The sequence below is a fragment of the Ochotona curzoniae genome, unplaced genomic scaffold (assembly GCF_017591425.1).
Source record: "Ochotona curzoniae isolate NIBS_2020 unplaced genomic scaffold, NIBS_Ocur_1.0 contig_3622, whole genome shotgun sequence".
Classification (NCBI taxonomy): domain Eukaryota; kingdom Metazoa; phylum Chordata; class Mammalia; order Lagomorpha; family Ochotonidae; genus Ochotona; species Ochotona curzoniae.
This window is the reverse complement of record NW_024465926.1, coordinates 12,927,963-12,941,288: the sequence shown is the minus strand read 5'-3', so window position 1 is coordinate 12,941,288 and position 13,326 is coordinate 12,927,963. Positions and strand designations below refer to the sequence as shown.

The 13,326-nt window shown below is 45.6% G+C and overlaps 1 protein-coding gene across 3 annotated transcripts in view; it reads left to right on the top strand.

Moving 5' to 3' along the window:
- The window catches only part of TANGO6 (transport and golgi organization 6 homolog), a 171,609-nt gene that overhangs the window by 48,280 nt on the left and 110,003 nt on the right, over positions 1-13,326 (top strand). For all 3 annotated transcript variants that reach the window (XM_040982471.1, XM_040982472.1, XM_040982470.1), the window contains exon 12: positions 8,577-8,711. In XM_040982471.1, coding sequence (XP_040838405.1) covers positions 8,577-8,711 — 135 coding nt within the window. The remainder of the gene's footprint in view (positions 1-8,576; positions 8,712-13,326) is intronic.

Below are 13,326 nucleotides of genomic sequence, written 5' to 3'. Positions count from 1 at the left end.
ATTGAAACATCCAAGATATAAAAAATCCTAGCAGGACGTCCTTAAGGGTTGCTAGGCAGGGCCTGGCATGATGGCTCAATTGACTAATTTTCCCCTTACAAGCTTTGGGATCCCAAGTGGGTGCCAGTTCGTGTCTTGGCTCCACTTCCTTTCCAGCTCCCTACTTGTGGCCTGGGAAGGCAGTAGAGCAAGTAGGGGAAGGCAGCAGAGGAACCCTGCACCTGGGTGGGAGACCTGAAAGAAGATCCTGACTCGGATTGTCTTAGCTCTGGCTGTTGTGGTCATCTGGGGAGTGAAGCAGCAGATGGGAGAGCTTTCTCTCTGTGAATCTGGCTTTCCAATAAAAATAAGTAAGTCTTTAAAAAAGATAACTATGACAAAACTCATTATTTTGTAAATTGATAAAGGGATATGATAGTAAAGTATTTGTCCTGCCTTTCTTTTCATTTTCTTTAAAGATTTATTTATTTAATGAAGGGTGGAATGAGAGAAAGAGAAGGAGATGCCATTAGTCCACTCTCTGAATGGCTAAAACAGCAAACACTGCACCAGGCTGAAGCCAGGAGCCAGGAACTGCATCCTGGTCTTCTGCTTATGGGTTAACAGGGACTCAGGTACTGAGCCATCATCTGCTACTTCCCAGGCACGTTAGCGGGGAGCTGGATCAGAAGCAGAGTAGCCTACACTGGAGCCAGCAGCCTGCTGTGGGATGTGGGCATCCCATGTGCCAACTGAAGCTGCTGTGTCACAATGTCTGCCCCATCATGGCAGCTTTATTTCAGTGCAACCAACCAGTTGGTGAAGGAAGATTTTTGCTTCTAGGAGAATCACAGTAGATCCCTAATGAAGAAATAGATGTAGGCCAAGGCTGCCAATGACTGCCAAAGTCATCAGTAACATATTGATGGGTGTGTGTAATGAGTGTTAGGCCAGAAGTACCCAGGCGAACTAACTGATGGCGCCTTTCCTCCCCAGAATTTTATTGTGATGAATTTTGTAGTGAATACGTCTATGCCCATTACTCAGATGTTGCCATTGGTATTTTATATTATTAGATTTACTATGTTCTTACCCATGTTACTATTCTATCATTCTTTTTTTTTTTTTTTTTTTTTTTTTTTTTTTGCTTTTTTGGATTTCTTTGTTTATTTGGAAGGTACATACAGAGAGCAAGAGACAGCAGAAGAGAGAGGGAAGGGGGGAGGGAAGAGTGAGAGAGAGGTCTTCCTTCCATTGGTTTACTCCCCAGATGGCTGCAACAGGTGGGACTGGACTAGGCTGAAGCCAGGAGCTTCTTCCAGGTCTTCCATGTGGATGGCTGGGAGCGGTGCAGGCACTTGGGCCCTCCTCCACTGCTTTCCTAGGTACATTACGTTAATAGGGAACTTGGCCTGAAGTGGAGCAGCTTGGGCTCAAACTGGCACTTGTATGGAGTTACAGGCGTCACAGGCAGTAGCTTAACCTTCTTTGGCACAGTGCCGGCCACTGTTACAGCCATTTTCTTGTTGGTGCATTTCAGTGTTAATGAAGTGCTGTATTTCTGCATGGGTGCACTGATGTGTCAACTCCCAGGTGGACAACTAGATGTGTGTGCCTTCTGATGCCATGTATCAGGAAGTGCCCAGTGCCACTTGCGATAACTTCTTACCAAGAAAAAAAAAAAAGCCCTCGAACCTTAATCTAATTGAGGAAATTTAGAGAATAAGGAAACAGCCCAGTCCAGGATGTGGGAAATTCTCCAATACAAGTGACCTAGTCTCTTTATCAAATCAGTGGCATTAAAAAGGAGCCTGGTCCTGACTTAAGCACATCAGTGTTGAAGGAATGAGGGAGCCATGGCCAGGCCTGGTGAAGCATGGTCCAGATCTGGGGGACCTGCTGGCACTTGGCAAGATGGCCTTTGCTTGGCCCCATCAGGAAACCACCACCCTGTGTTCCTTTCTGTAACTGGATCATTGTAATCAACCAAGTCAAAGTGGTTCTTTGTGGTCTCTTTTTCAGGTGCTAACCTCTTTTCTAAACCATAGGTGTAACACATGCTCATTGCAAAGTGTTTAGACAACGTGAAAACACATCCAGTGAAAAGTAGGGGTTTCCGGTTGAAGCGTGTGCCTTGAGTACGGGATGGTCTGCTCCCTTTGGGAACTATAGGGACTAGCAAAGCTGGGGAGAAGAGACAGCAAAATGTGCACATTGGAAAATAATGTTTGATTAGGTAGCTAGGAAAGCTAAATATCTGCCTGCAGGCGTGATCTAGTGGCTCAGTACCTGCCATGAGCACAGAACGGTGCCTCATGAGTGGAATATGCTTCACAGTGTTGAACTAAGTGGCTGAGGAGTGCACAGTATTTGCTTCTGTGAAGCCAGAATCAGCTGGGGAGGGCACTGCTGTTTTCACTATAAACCTTCTGGAATTGTTGACTTTCGGTTACATATCTTTATGAAAATTTATAGAAAAGTTTTTCACTGCTCCCTCAACATACTTGCATTCTAGAAAGGCTCCCAGCATGTTCCTGTTCTTGTCAGCAACAATCCCACCAAAACTTCAGGAAATGCTTAGTAGAGAGGGAAGCTGCTGTCCAGATGGGTGCTGGAGAATTTTGGTGCTAGGAGAAGCATGGTGGCAGGTGGTACTTCACAGATGATAATGACAGCTGTCTTGTAATGTTGGCTAGTTCCCAAGGGTAACCTTTTCTTGTCTTGTCTTGTCTTTTGTCTTGTCTTTTCTCTTCTCTTTCTTCTTCTTTCTTCTTCTTCTTCTTCTTTTTTTTTTTTTTTTATTAGAAGTGGATTCCTGCTTGGTTTTTCTGTGTTGCGGTTAGAATGACCCTTGGGACCCTTATATCTCCTATTAGACTACCTGAGTTTGCATTCCAGCTCTGCTCTGATTCTAGCTCTCTGCTAGTGTACATCCTGGGAGATAGCAGGTGTTGGTTCTGGAAGTTGGGTCCCTGCTGTCCACCTGGGAGACCTGAATTGAGTTCCCAGCTTCCAGGCATTGGGGAGTGAACCAGTGGATGGAAACTCATGCTGGCTGACTTTTTTTTCCCACATGAGAGAGAGAAGGAAGGAAAGGAGCGAGGGAGGAAAGAAAGAAGGAAGGAAGGAAGGAAGGAAAAGAAGAGAAGAGAGGGGAAGAGAGGAGAGGGGATGGGAGGGGAGGGGAGGAAAGAAAAGAATCATTTAGTTTATTTGGAAGGCAAAGTTACAGAGAGCGGAAGTGAGAGTGAGGGGGAGAGAGGACTTCATCCGTTTATTCACTTCCTAAATGGCCAAAATAGCCATATGGGCATCAGTTCATATACTGGCTGCTCCACTTGCCTTCCAGCTCCCTGCTTGTGGCCTGGAAAAGCAGTCGAGGACGACCCAAAGCTTTGGGACTCTGCACCCGCATGAAAAACCCAAAAGAAGCTTCTGGTTCCTGGCTTCAGATTGGCTCAGCCCCAGCCATTTTGGCCACTTGGGGAGTGAACCATCGGATGGAAGATCTTTCTTTCTGTCTCCTCTTCTCTCTGTAGATTTGACTTTTTAATTTAGAACTAAATAATTTAACTTCCTTTGTCAGTAAAGCCCTTGTGCTGAAGCAGGTAGTGAACCTGCTGTCCCCAGCAGTGTCCCTTTCCCATTTCCTGGCTTGCTCCAAAGTACGAGTGTTAACGAGCTGTTCCTCTCATTGGAGGTTTACAGTAAAGACTTGGACTGCGTGGGGTTTGTCCTGGGTGTTCAGTGTGAGGGCTTTCATGGTACTTAGAGCTGACCGCAGACCATCAGACTTCCCGTTTGCACAATGACATCTCTCTTCTGAGCCATTGATCCTACATACACAGACACGTGTCTATAGGCGTGTGTGTGCACATCACTTACTCAAAGGTGTTCTGCCAAAGGTGATTAATCCAAGCGCAGTTAAAATGGTGCTGACCAGATTAATTCCTTTTAAAGCTTAGTTGTTAGCAGAGTGCCGTGTAAAATCTTGTGTATGAATAATCTTAATCCTTTAAAAATAGCTGGTGCTTTAAAAAAAAAAAGAGAAAAAAAAAACCTGACTTTGCGTCATTTGTACCGATTGAGGATTCTGACTCAAATAAAATCGAACATTTTCTCTCTCATTCATTGCTTCCTAGAATTAGACTGCCCAAATGCAGGCAAAAACTAATTCCTGAGGCAGAAACATTGTTTGCTGATCATTTTTTATAGAGCTGGTTTTCTGGGGGGGAGGATTTTTCTTTTTTCTTATTTTAAGATTTATTTGTTTTTAATGAAAGATTTACAGAGAGAAGGAGAAAAAGAGAAAGATCTTTCATCTTTCTCTGGTTCACTCCCCAAGTGGCCGCAATAGTCAGAGCTGAGCTGAGCCAATCCGAAGCCAGGAGCTTCATCCGGGTTTCCCACATGGGTGCAGGGTCCCAAGGCTTTGGGTCATCCTTGACTGCTTTCCCAGGCCATAAGCAGGGGGCTGGATGGGAAGTAGAGCAGCCAGAACATGAAATAGCATCCGTTTGGGATCCCGGTGGATGCAAGGTGAGGATTTAGACACTTAGGCTACCATGCCAGACTCATTAGAGCTGTTTTTAAGAGGAGCTTTTATTCCCAACATAATTGAACGCAGGGTAGATAGAGTGCCCTCATTGCCCTGCACCTACGTGTGCATAGCTCCCTCCTTTGTCAACTGTGGATCCTCTATATATAAAAAGTGGTATCTCTGTTAAACTTTAAATGTTTAGTTCATTTGTTTCTTTTGTTGAAAGGCATAGACTGAGGGAGCTCTTACATCTTGCAGTGCACTCTCTCTGCAACCAGGGTTGGGCCAAAGCAAAACCATGAGGCTGAAACTCGTCTCCCATGGGGTGGCAGAGGCTCAAGAGCTTGAACCATCTTTTGCTGCCTCCCTGGATGCGCATTTGCTGGAAGCTGGATTGGAAATTGAGGAGCCAGGACGCAAACTGGCACATCTGTATGTGATGGGGGCATTGTTAGCGGTGTCTTGAGTTGCCACAACACCTGCTTACATTTTTAAGAAGGATGACCTCTGTTGACACATCATTGTCCAAAGGCCATAGCCTATGTTAGGGTTTATGTTGATGTACATTCCGTGGGTTCTGCAGGAGTCCTTCACTGTCCTAAAAGTCCTGTTCACCTCCTCTTGCCTCAATCCCTGGCACCCTTGACCTTTTTACTCCCATTTTTTAACCCTTTTTATTTATTTATTTTTTTTGAAGTGTCTTGCAGTTGGAAATATACAGTGTGTGGCCTTTTTTTTTTTTTTGAAAGATTTGTTTTTATTGCAAAACCAGATTTACAGAGAGAAAAATCTTCCATCTGCTGGTTCACTCTGCAAATGGCCAAGAGCTGAGCCAATCTAAACCCAGGAGCCAGGAGCTTTTTCTGAGTCTCCCATATGGGTGCAGGGTCCCAAAGCTTTGGGCCGTACTTGACTGCTTTCTCAGGCTTCATGCAAGGAGTTGGATGGGAAGAGGAGCAGCCAGGATTTGAACCAGTGCCCATATGATCCCCGCGCATGCAAAGCCAGGATTTAACCACTAGGCTACAGTGCCAGGCCAAGTATGTGGCCTTTTGACATTGACTTCTTTCACTTGACAGTATACATTTATGTTTCCTTCACTGTCTTGTCATGGCCTGACAGCTAATTTTAGTGTCTGGAGAAACCACAGTTTACTTATATATCCACCTATTGAAGGAACCCTTGATACTTCAAGCTGCATTAACCAACCATGTATAGGTTTTTGTATGGAAACAAATATTCTGTTTCTATTTCCAAGCAATATCTGCAGCATTTGTCTCTTTGTAAGGAATTTTACATATTATTTTTCTCAAAAGCCAGAGAGATAGATCTCTCATCTGCTGGTTTACTCCCCAAATGTCCACAATAGCTGGGGCTGGGACAGGGTGAAGCTGGGAGCTGGGAGCTCAGTCCAGGTCTTCGTGTGGACGACAGAGAGCCACAGAGAGATACGATCTACTGCTTGCTAGAGTGCACAAAAGTTGGAAGCTGAAATTGAGCAGAGCCAGGGCTTGAAGCTTCGCCCTCTAAGTATGGATGCAGGTGCCCCAATCAGCGGCCTAACCTCTTCCTTGAACACCTGCCCTTGGGTAACTATCAAGGAGCACAATGGCTGTGTCATGAGCTAAGAGCATGGTTAGTCCTGTGAGGAACGGCTGGAGTGGCCCGCTGCTTTGTCTTTCTTCAAGCTAGAATTGGAATTTCTGTTGCTCCACAGCCCCATCAGCATCTGGCCTTGTCAGTGCTCCGAGCTACAGCCATTCTAAAGATGTGTAACAGAGCTTCAGTGATGTTTTCATTTACATCCTCATGCCCTGGGTGTGGAGCATGTTTAATTTGCTGATTTGCCATTTATATATCTTTGATGAAATATTTTGCTCAAGTCTTTTGCCCGTTTTTTAATCAAGCTGTTATTGTTGAGCTCTGAGGATTCTTTGTATATTTTAGCTAACAGCCCCATATAAGATACATATGTTATAAAGATTTTAAAAATTATTTTAATGAATTTCAACTCCTCACACCTTTCTTTTCTGGAGAGTGTCATTGGTTTTACATTTGAAAAGTCATCTAGATTTTCTCCAAGGGTATCTTCTAGGAGTTTCTCCCCCTCTGTTTTTTAATATGTATATCACAAATGTTCACAATTTCAACACATGTTGGCATGCTAGACAGAAGTATTTTTTTAAAAGATTTATTTATTTTTATTGCAAACCAGATGCACAGGGAGGAGCAGAGACAAATGGAAGGTCTTGTGTCTGTTGATTCATTCCCCAAGTGGCTGCAACAGCTGAAGCCAAGCTGATCTGAAGCCAGGAGCCAGGAGCTCTTCTGGGTCTCCCATGCAGGTGCAGGGTCCCAAGGCTTTGGGCCATCCTCGACTGCTTTTCCAGACCACAAGCAGGGAGCTCGATGGGAAATGTGGCTGCTGGGATTAGAACTGGTGTCTGTATGGGATTGCGGCACATTCAAGGTGAAGACTTTATCCACTAGGCTACTGCACTGGGCCGATTTTTACTTCTGTTCCCCCTTCACACTCATTTTCAAATGATTAGATGAGGCCCTCAATGTCTTCAGTGTCAATTCAAGAAATAAAAAACAAAGTAGTGAAATAACACAATCATAATTCATTGCAGAAAACAAAGTCTGGGAGATTTAGTTTGCATTTCACATTTAAGTGTGTGATCCCTTTTGAGTTTGCAGATCATTTTTATTTTTAATTTATTGGCATAAGTCATGAAAGGTGAAGGGTATTGGATTAATGTATTAAAAATTTGGGGAAAGGAAAGATAGGCTTTCTTATTTATTAACTCTTGAGGTCTTGAACAAACAACTTTTTGAAGACTCAGTCTTCATCTCCTCGTGGTGACAATATTGAGCCTGTATGAGAATGACGTGAAATAAACCATGTGTGTCAAACACGTAGGAGTTTCCCAAGGTGCAGACAGGGTGGCTGGCCCAAAGACGGTGTGACAGCTCTGGGCCCTGCCTTCCAAACCCTGTCCATTTTGTGATGCATCTGTTCATCTGTATTCTTTTTTTTTATTGTATGAATTTTATTTTTGATAATTTTTACATATCTGATTAGGGTACGAAGGGTCAAGAGCTAGAGGAAAGTGGGTGTGACCAGTGTTTTCACATTCTCTTTTTTCCTTCCTGCATCTGAGGGGAGGGGAGAGATAAGGGGAACAGCCACATCCAGCCTCCCACCGTCTCAGGCTCCCCATGTGGGGCATGCTCTGAGGATCCTGGTCTAGTGGTTTTGATAGTTCAGCAGTTCTGTATTCCTGCTGATCTTTCCACTGCAATTGCGATGAAATCTCTGCAGACTCCACAGATTGACATAGTCCACCTTAGGGTCTCCATTTATCCAGGTATTCACTGCCAACTCTTTGCCGGGGTAGTTGATTGATTTGTTCTGTCCTCCGTCTTCTATTATGGTACCAGGTGTCCCCTGCAAGCTCCAGTGTACTGCCATATTCTCCATGTACATCTGGATATGCTATCCACTGCTCCGTCTAAGCCGTTGAGGACTCCCAGCTCTGACACATGCATGTGTATCTGACTTTCTAATAAAGTTAAATCTTTTAAAAAACAGATTTTAATTTTCATTGGAAAGTCATATAGAGAGGAAGAGACAGAAAGATCTTCCATCTGCTGATTTACTCCCCAAATGGCTGCAAAAGCCAAAGCCAAGCTGATCTGAAGCCAGGAGCCAAGAGCCTCTCCTGGGTCTCCTACATGGGTGCAGGGTCCCAAGGCTTTGGGCTGTCCTCGACTGCTTTCCCAGGCCACAAGCAGGGAGCTAGATGGCAAGTGGGGCCACTGGTTTTAGAACTGGCATCCCTATGGGATCCCAGTGTGTGCAAGGCACCAGGCCCTTCATCTGTATTCCTTACAGGATCTTTTACAACAAACTGGTAAATGTACCAAAAGGAGGACAGTCTAGCACTGTGCCTACTGTGCCGTGGGCTCTAGGTATCACAGTGTTGACAAAAACGTGCAGGTGGACACAGGTGGAAGATTCTTCACTGACTCCAAGTTCCATGTTTTTTGGTAGGTGGTGGACTTCGTAGCAGCCACACTGCAGAGAGCCTGCGCCAGCTTGGCCCATGAAGCAGAGAGCGCTGTGGAATCACAAACACTTAGCATGGCCATGGGGCTAGTGGCCGTCATGCTGGGAGGAGCTGTTCAGGTGAGTTGAAACGTGAACCAGACTTGGATGGTAAAGAGAAGCAGAATACTTTCTGCTTCCCTTCCATATCCCTGTGAGATGAATGTGGTACTTAAGAGAACATGAAGGTAAACAGAATAGGTTGTTAATGAGAATTCTCACCACAGTACAGAACATGGAAGCTGCACTCCTTTGTTACAGCTCCCCTATGTAGGCTATAGGAACTCAGAATTAATTGGTAGTAAGAAACACAAGCTGGGAAAGTCTCTACTGAGGAAGTGTATGTGTAAGCTAATGTTGGGGGCACTGACAATTTCCTGCCCTGTGATTGGCCCTTTGCCCTGATTGGTGTGCCTTGGTGTTGATTGGACAGGATTGACAGATAAGCGGGGGCGTGGCAGGGGAGGGGCTTCTGCATAACAGAATTAACGGAGGTAATGGTTTCAAGGGAAGGTCTGAATAAAGCGCCTCAGAGACTCTCAAGTGTCAGGTGATTTCTTCTGCGGGACAGGAGACCCCATAAGCTAAGACTCAAAGGAATGCGAGAAGGCCAAAAGTGTGTAGTGCAGTGGTAGAAGCTCTCCCACTGGAGCATTGTGCACAAAGGCTCAGAAGTGAGGCTTGTGCCTGGTGGAGCACGTTGCTGTCTGCAGTGCTGTAATCCCATATAGGTGCGAGTTCCAACTTTGCAATCCTGTTCCTTGCTAATGTACATGGGTAGCAGTGGGAGATGGCCTGATTGCTTGGGCTACTGCACCCACATGGGAGACCTGAAAGAGGTTATGCCTCCTCCCTTCTGCCTGGCCAGCCTTGGTTATTCCTACAGAAGGCCTGCATGGCTGAATTACAGAGGCCGAGGGAAGGGCAGCACCAACAAGGGGGAAATTACACAGGGGCTAAGTTGTGTGTGTGTGTGAGAGAGAGAGAGAGAGAGAGAGAGAGAGAGAAAGGGGCAGACTAATTGTATACCACTGCAGGACAGGACACTGCAAGAAAGCAGAACAGGCTTAATGCAAGTATTGGGAAACCTGACCTGAAACCAGCCTACTCTTAATAACCCTTTGCAAAACGTAGGAACCCTCTGGCAACGAAGTTTTGAGTTTGAGTTTCAGGATTGCAATCTGATTTGATTATGGATTTGAGTTTGCCTGTAACTTGTCCTTAAAGGAGAAACGATTTTATCTGTGTCTGTTTTCACGTGAAGCCCATTTCCTGATAAATCTACTTTGTACTCCTTGTTGTGTAATTCCATGTGATCTGGTTCAGCTTCCAGAGCCATTTTAGACCCCTGCTGTCAGACGTGTATCGATGAAGAGTTCACAGATTGAACAGTTTTCTTCAGTTGTTTGGCTGCATTCAGTTTGCCTGCTTAATTTTTGTTTTTCTGGTTGTGTTTTGATTGGAATAGTCTTTGTTTCCACAAGCAGAGAGTGTGTGTTTGCTTCTTTTTATTTAATACTTGCTATTTCAGGCCATGTCCCACATGGAAAGTAGGCCTCAGACATCTCTCTTGGCTTTTCTAGAAGCCCTTCGCTGGGGGCCAGCTTTGTCCATGGGCCGTGTTGGAGAGAGACCCACCCGCCCTGTGCAGTTGCCCTTCCCTTGCCGGTCCCTGCCCTCCGTGAGGCACTGTGACTCACTGATGGTGTTCTGCCATCCTTTGATGTGGCAGTTAATGAAATGAACACAGACACGTCAGCCCCTACACTCTCACCCCTTTCTATTTCTGTACTGCTTGGCTCCTGGGTTTCGAAGTGGCTTGCCTAGTAATGCTGGGCTGTCAGTTTTTGTGTGATGGGAAAGTCATGGTTTTGAATTCTGGTTTCCCTTGATTGCTATCAGGCTCAAGTCCTCGCTTAGGGTCTAGGACAACACACTGTGCCGGTCCCCAATAGCCATCATTGTTTTGGCTAATGAAACAGAATCCCAAATCATCTAACCCCTTTCCTTTCATAATTTATATAATTAGGGTGATTATTAGAATGCTGTGTCTGGGAAGAGGAGGTAATTTGCGAGAAGTGTAGGTTTGAGACTGCTAACAAGACATCTGTAACCCAGACTCATTTTCTAAGTGTCAGGCTTGTTCCTTAGCACGAGTTGTCAGGTTAGTGACTCCTGTTCCCCAGTGCTGCAGCGCCATTGGGTCCTCCGCAGCACATAGCTCAAAGCTCAGAGCAAACCACTGCAGAACTACTTCAGAGAAATGCAAAGCCGTGTTGTTCATGGCAGGCAGCAGAGCCCTCCAGCTGAAAGCTCGGTTCCAACCTCGAAGTCTGCATCCTGCTGGGGTGGGTGTTCATTACGGGGAGACAGAAGGCACATCTCCTCTCTACGGGGCAGTGTCTGTAACTTGGGCTTATTCTGTGTGGCTTAGGTCTTTTGACCAAAAGCTCAAACTTCGTGGACAAGTTATCTTGGCAGTAGGTGAATGGGCCAACCCAGTCCCTGTGCTGGGACACTATCCTTGCTTTCCTCTGCTGGGCTGCAGGAGAGCGCTTTTGAGAACAGCTTGGAAAAGTTCCCGTTATTTTGAGCTATTAAGTGGAACTTCAAAGAGCATGCAATCATGTGTAATTACTGCTGCCCCTCAAGCAGCCTGGTTCAGAAATGTCTTACTTTCTGCCATTTAAAAAACCTGCCACAGCAGGAATTTAATAAACAGCTTTTGGATGGATGGATAAATGGAAGCAAGAACAAAAGCAAGATGGATGTTAAACAAAGGAGGCACTGATTCTCCCTCTCATCCCGTTCTTGTAATGTATGGAAAGGGCATAACCCTGGTGATGGGGCACAGCCATGGGCGTGTTGTTAGTCACGTCCTGCATGGAGCAGAGGGCCATGTTCCTTATTATGACGCTAGCACTTCCTTGATCATCTTCTGGGTAATGCAGACATTCCTGAGTGTCTCCACAGTGTAGAACATCCTTCAGCCACTTACAACTGGTTGACCAAAGTTGTTGTGAAAGCTCTTACTTTGGGGATGGCATTGTGGTACAACAGGTTAAGCTTCAGCTTGCAATGCTGGTGTTTCATGTCAGAGGGGGGCAGTTTGAGGCCTAACTGCTCTGCTTCCCATCCAGCCTCCAGTCAAGGTGCCTGGAAAGGCAGCAGGTCATGGTTCAGGTGTTTGGGCCACTGATGTACATGAGCATGTGGGAGACCTGAGTGGAGTTCCTGGCTATTAGCTTTGGCCTGGTCCAAAGCTGGCTGTAACAGACATCTGGCGAATGAACCAACAGATGAAAGATTATCATTCATTCTCATATTCTCTATGTATATTCCCCTCCCTGCTTTCCTCCCCCTCTTAAAAACAAATAACTCAAAAAAATAAAGAGGCCTTACTTGAAGACCACGATGCCTGTGATTTTTTTTTTATTGGAAAGGCAGATATACAAAGAAGAGGAGAGACAGAGAGGATGATCTTCCATCCAGTGATTCACTCCCCAAGTGGCCGAAATGGTCAGAGCTCAACTAATCCAAAGCCAGGAGCCAGGAGCTTCCTCTGGGCCTTGCACACAGGTGCAGGGTCTCTAGACCCTGAGCCATCCTCCATTGCTATCCCAGGCCACAAGCAAGGAGCTGGATGGGAAGCAGGGTGGCTGGAACACAAACCAGTGCTCATATGGGATCCTGGCACATACAAGGCAAGGATTTCAGCCGCTAGGCTACCATGCTGGGCCCAATGCCTGTGATTTTAATAGCTTTTGAGAAATGTCCTTCCAGTTTACCCAAGTCTGGTTCCCCCGAGTTCTTTCTGCTTTCCAGATTAAACTTTCTATTTTTGAAGTTGTTTCCATTGTGTTTATTTATGTACTTGTTATACATTTTCAGAGCTTTTTATACTTTATACAAAATGATTTCTCTGACATCAAGGGGGCTGTGAAGGTTTCCATTTGTTGAGGTCACAAAAGCATATGACCTGAATGTTCCCAGAGACCCCAGATCTTCATGGCTGCAGGCGGATAGCCATCTGGTGGGAGTTGGTATTGAAGGGTGGTTTTTAGGCAAAAATTTAATCACTAGATTCTCATATGTGCTTTCTAAATGACAATTTATTCTTTCTCCATTTCATTGGGTTTAACACTTCCTTTTTCCCAAGTGCCTTTCAGGAGCAAAGGCCGAACAGTGAGAGGAATTTAGCATGTTTTATTACAGCCGCCAAAGTCAGAAGGTTAGGTGAGACCACACTCATGCTCTCGGTTGTCTGGACAATAACCATTGCTCACATACAGTCTGGGACAAAGCCTGGAATCTGGAGTCGTGTCCCCACCCCTGTGGCATCACACGGAGGAGTGTCACTGCCGTAGGTCCTCCACGCTCTGCATGCTGTGGTCTGTCCCCCCTGACTCCACCTACCCAGACCTTTGCCTGTTGGCAGAGTCGGCCTCCTGCAGTATGCGGTCCTTTCCTGTCGGCCTCTGTCACAGAGTAATACACAAGCAGGGCTTTTTGTGTTTCCCAGGCTTCCTGCTTGTCTCCTTTCTGTGTTGTGTAGTATTCTGACATTGGCTACATGTGTCACTTTGTGTTCATGCATTCATCCTGGAAGCCAACACCTTGGTGGTTTTGAGTGGTTATGGCTAGAGCTGCTCTACATTTGGGCATGCTCCTTGCCACTTAAGTTACGGGAACATCA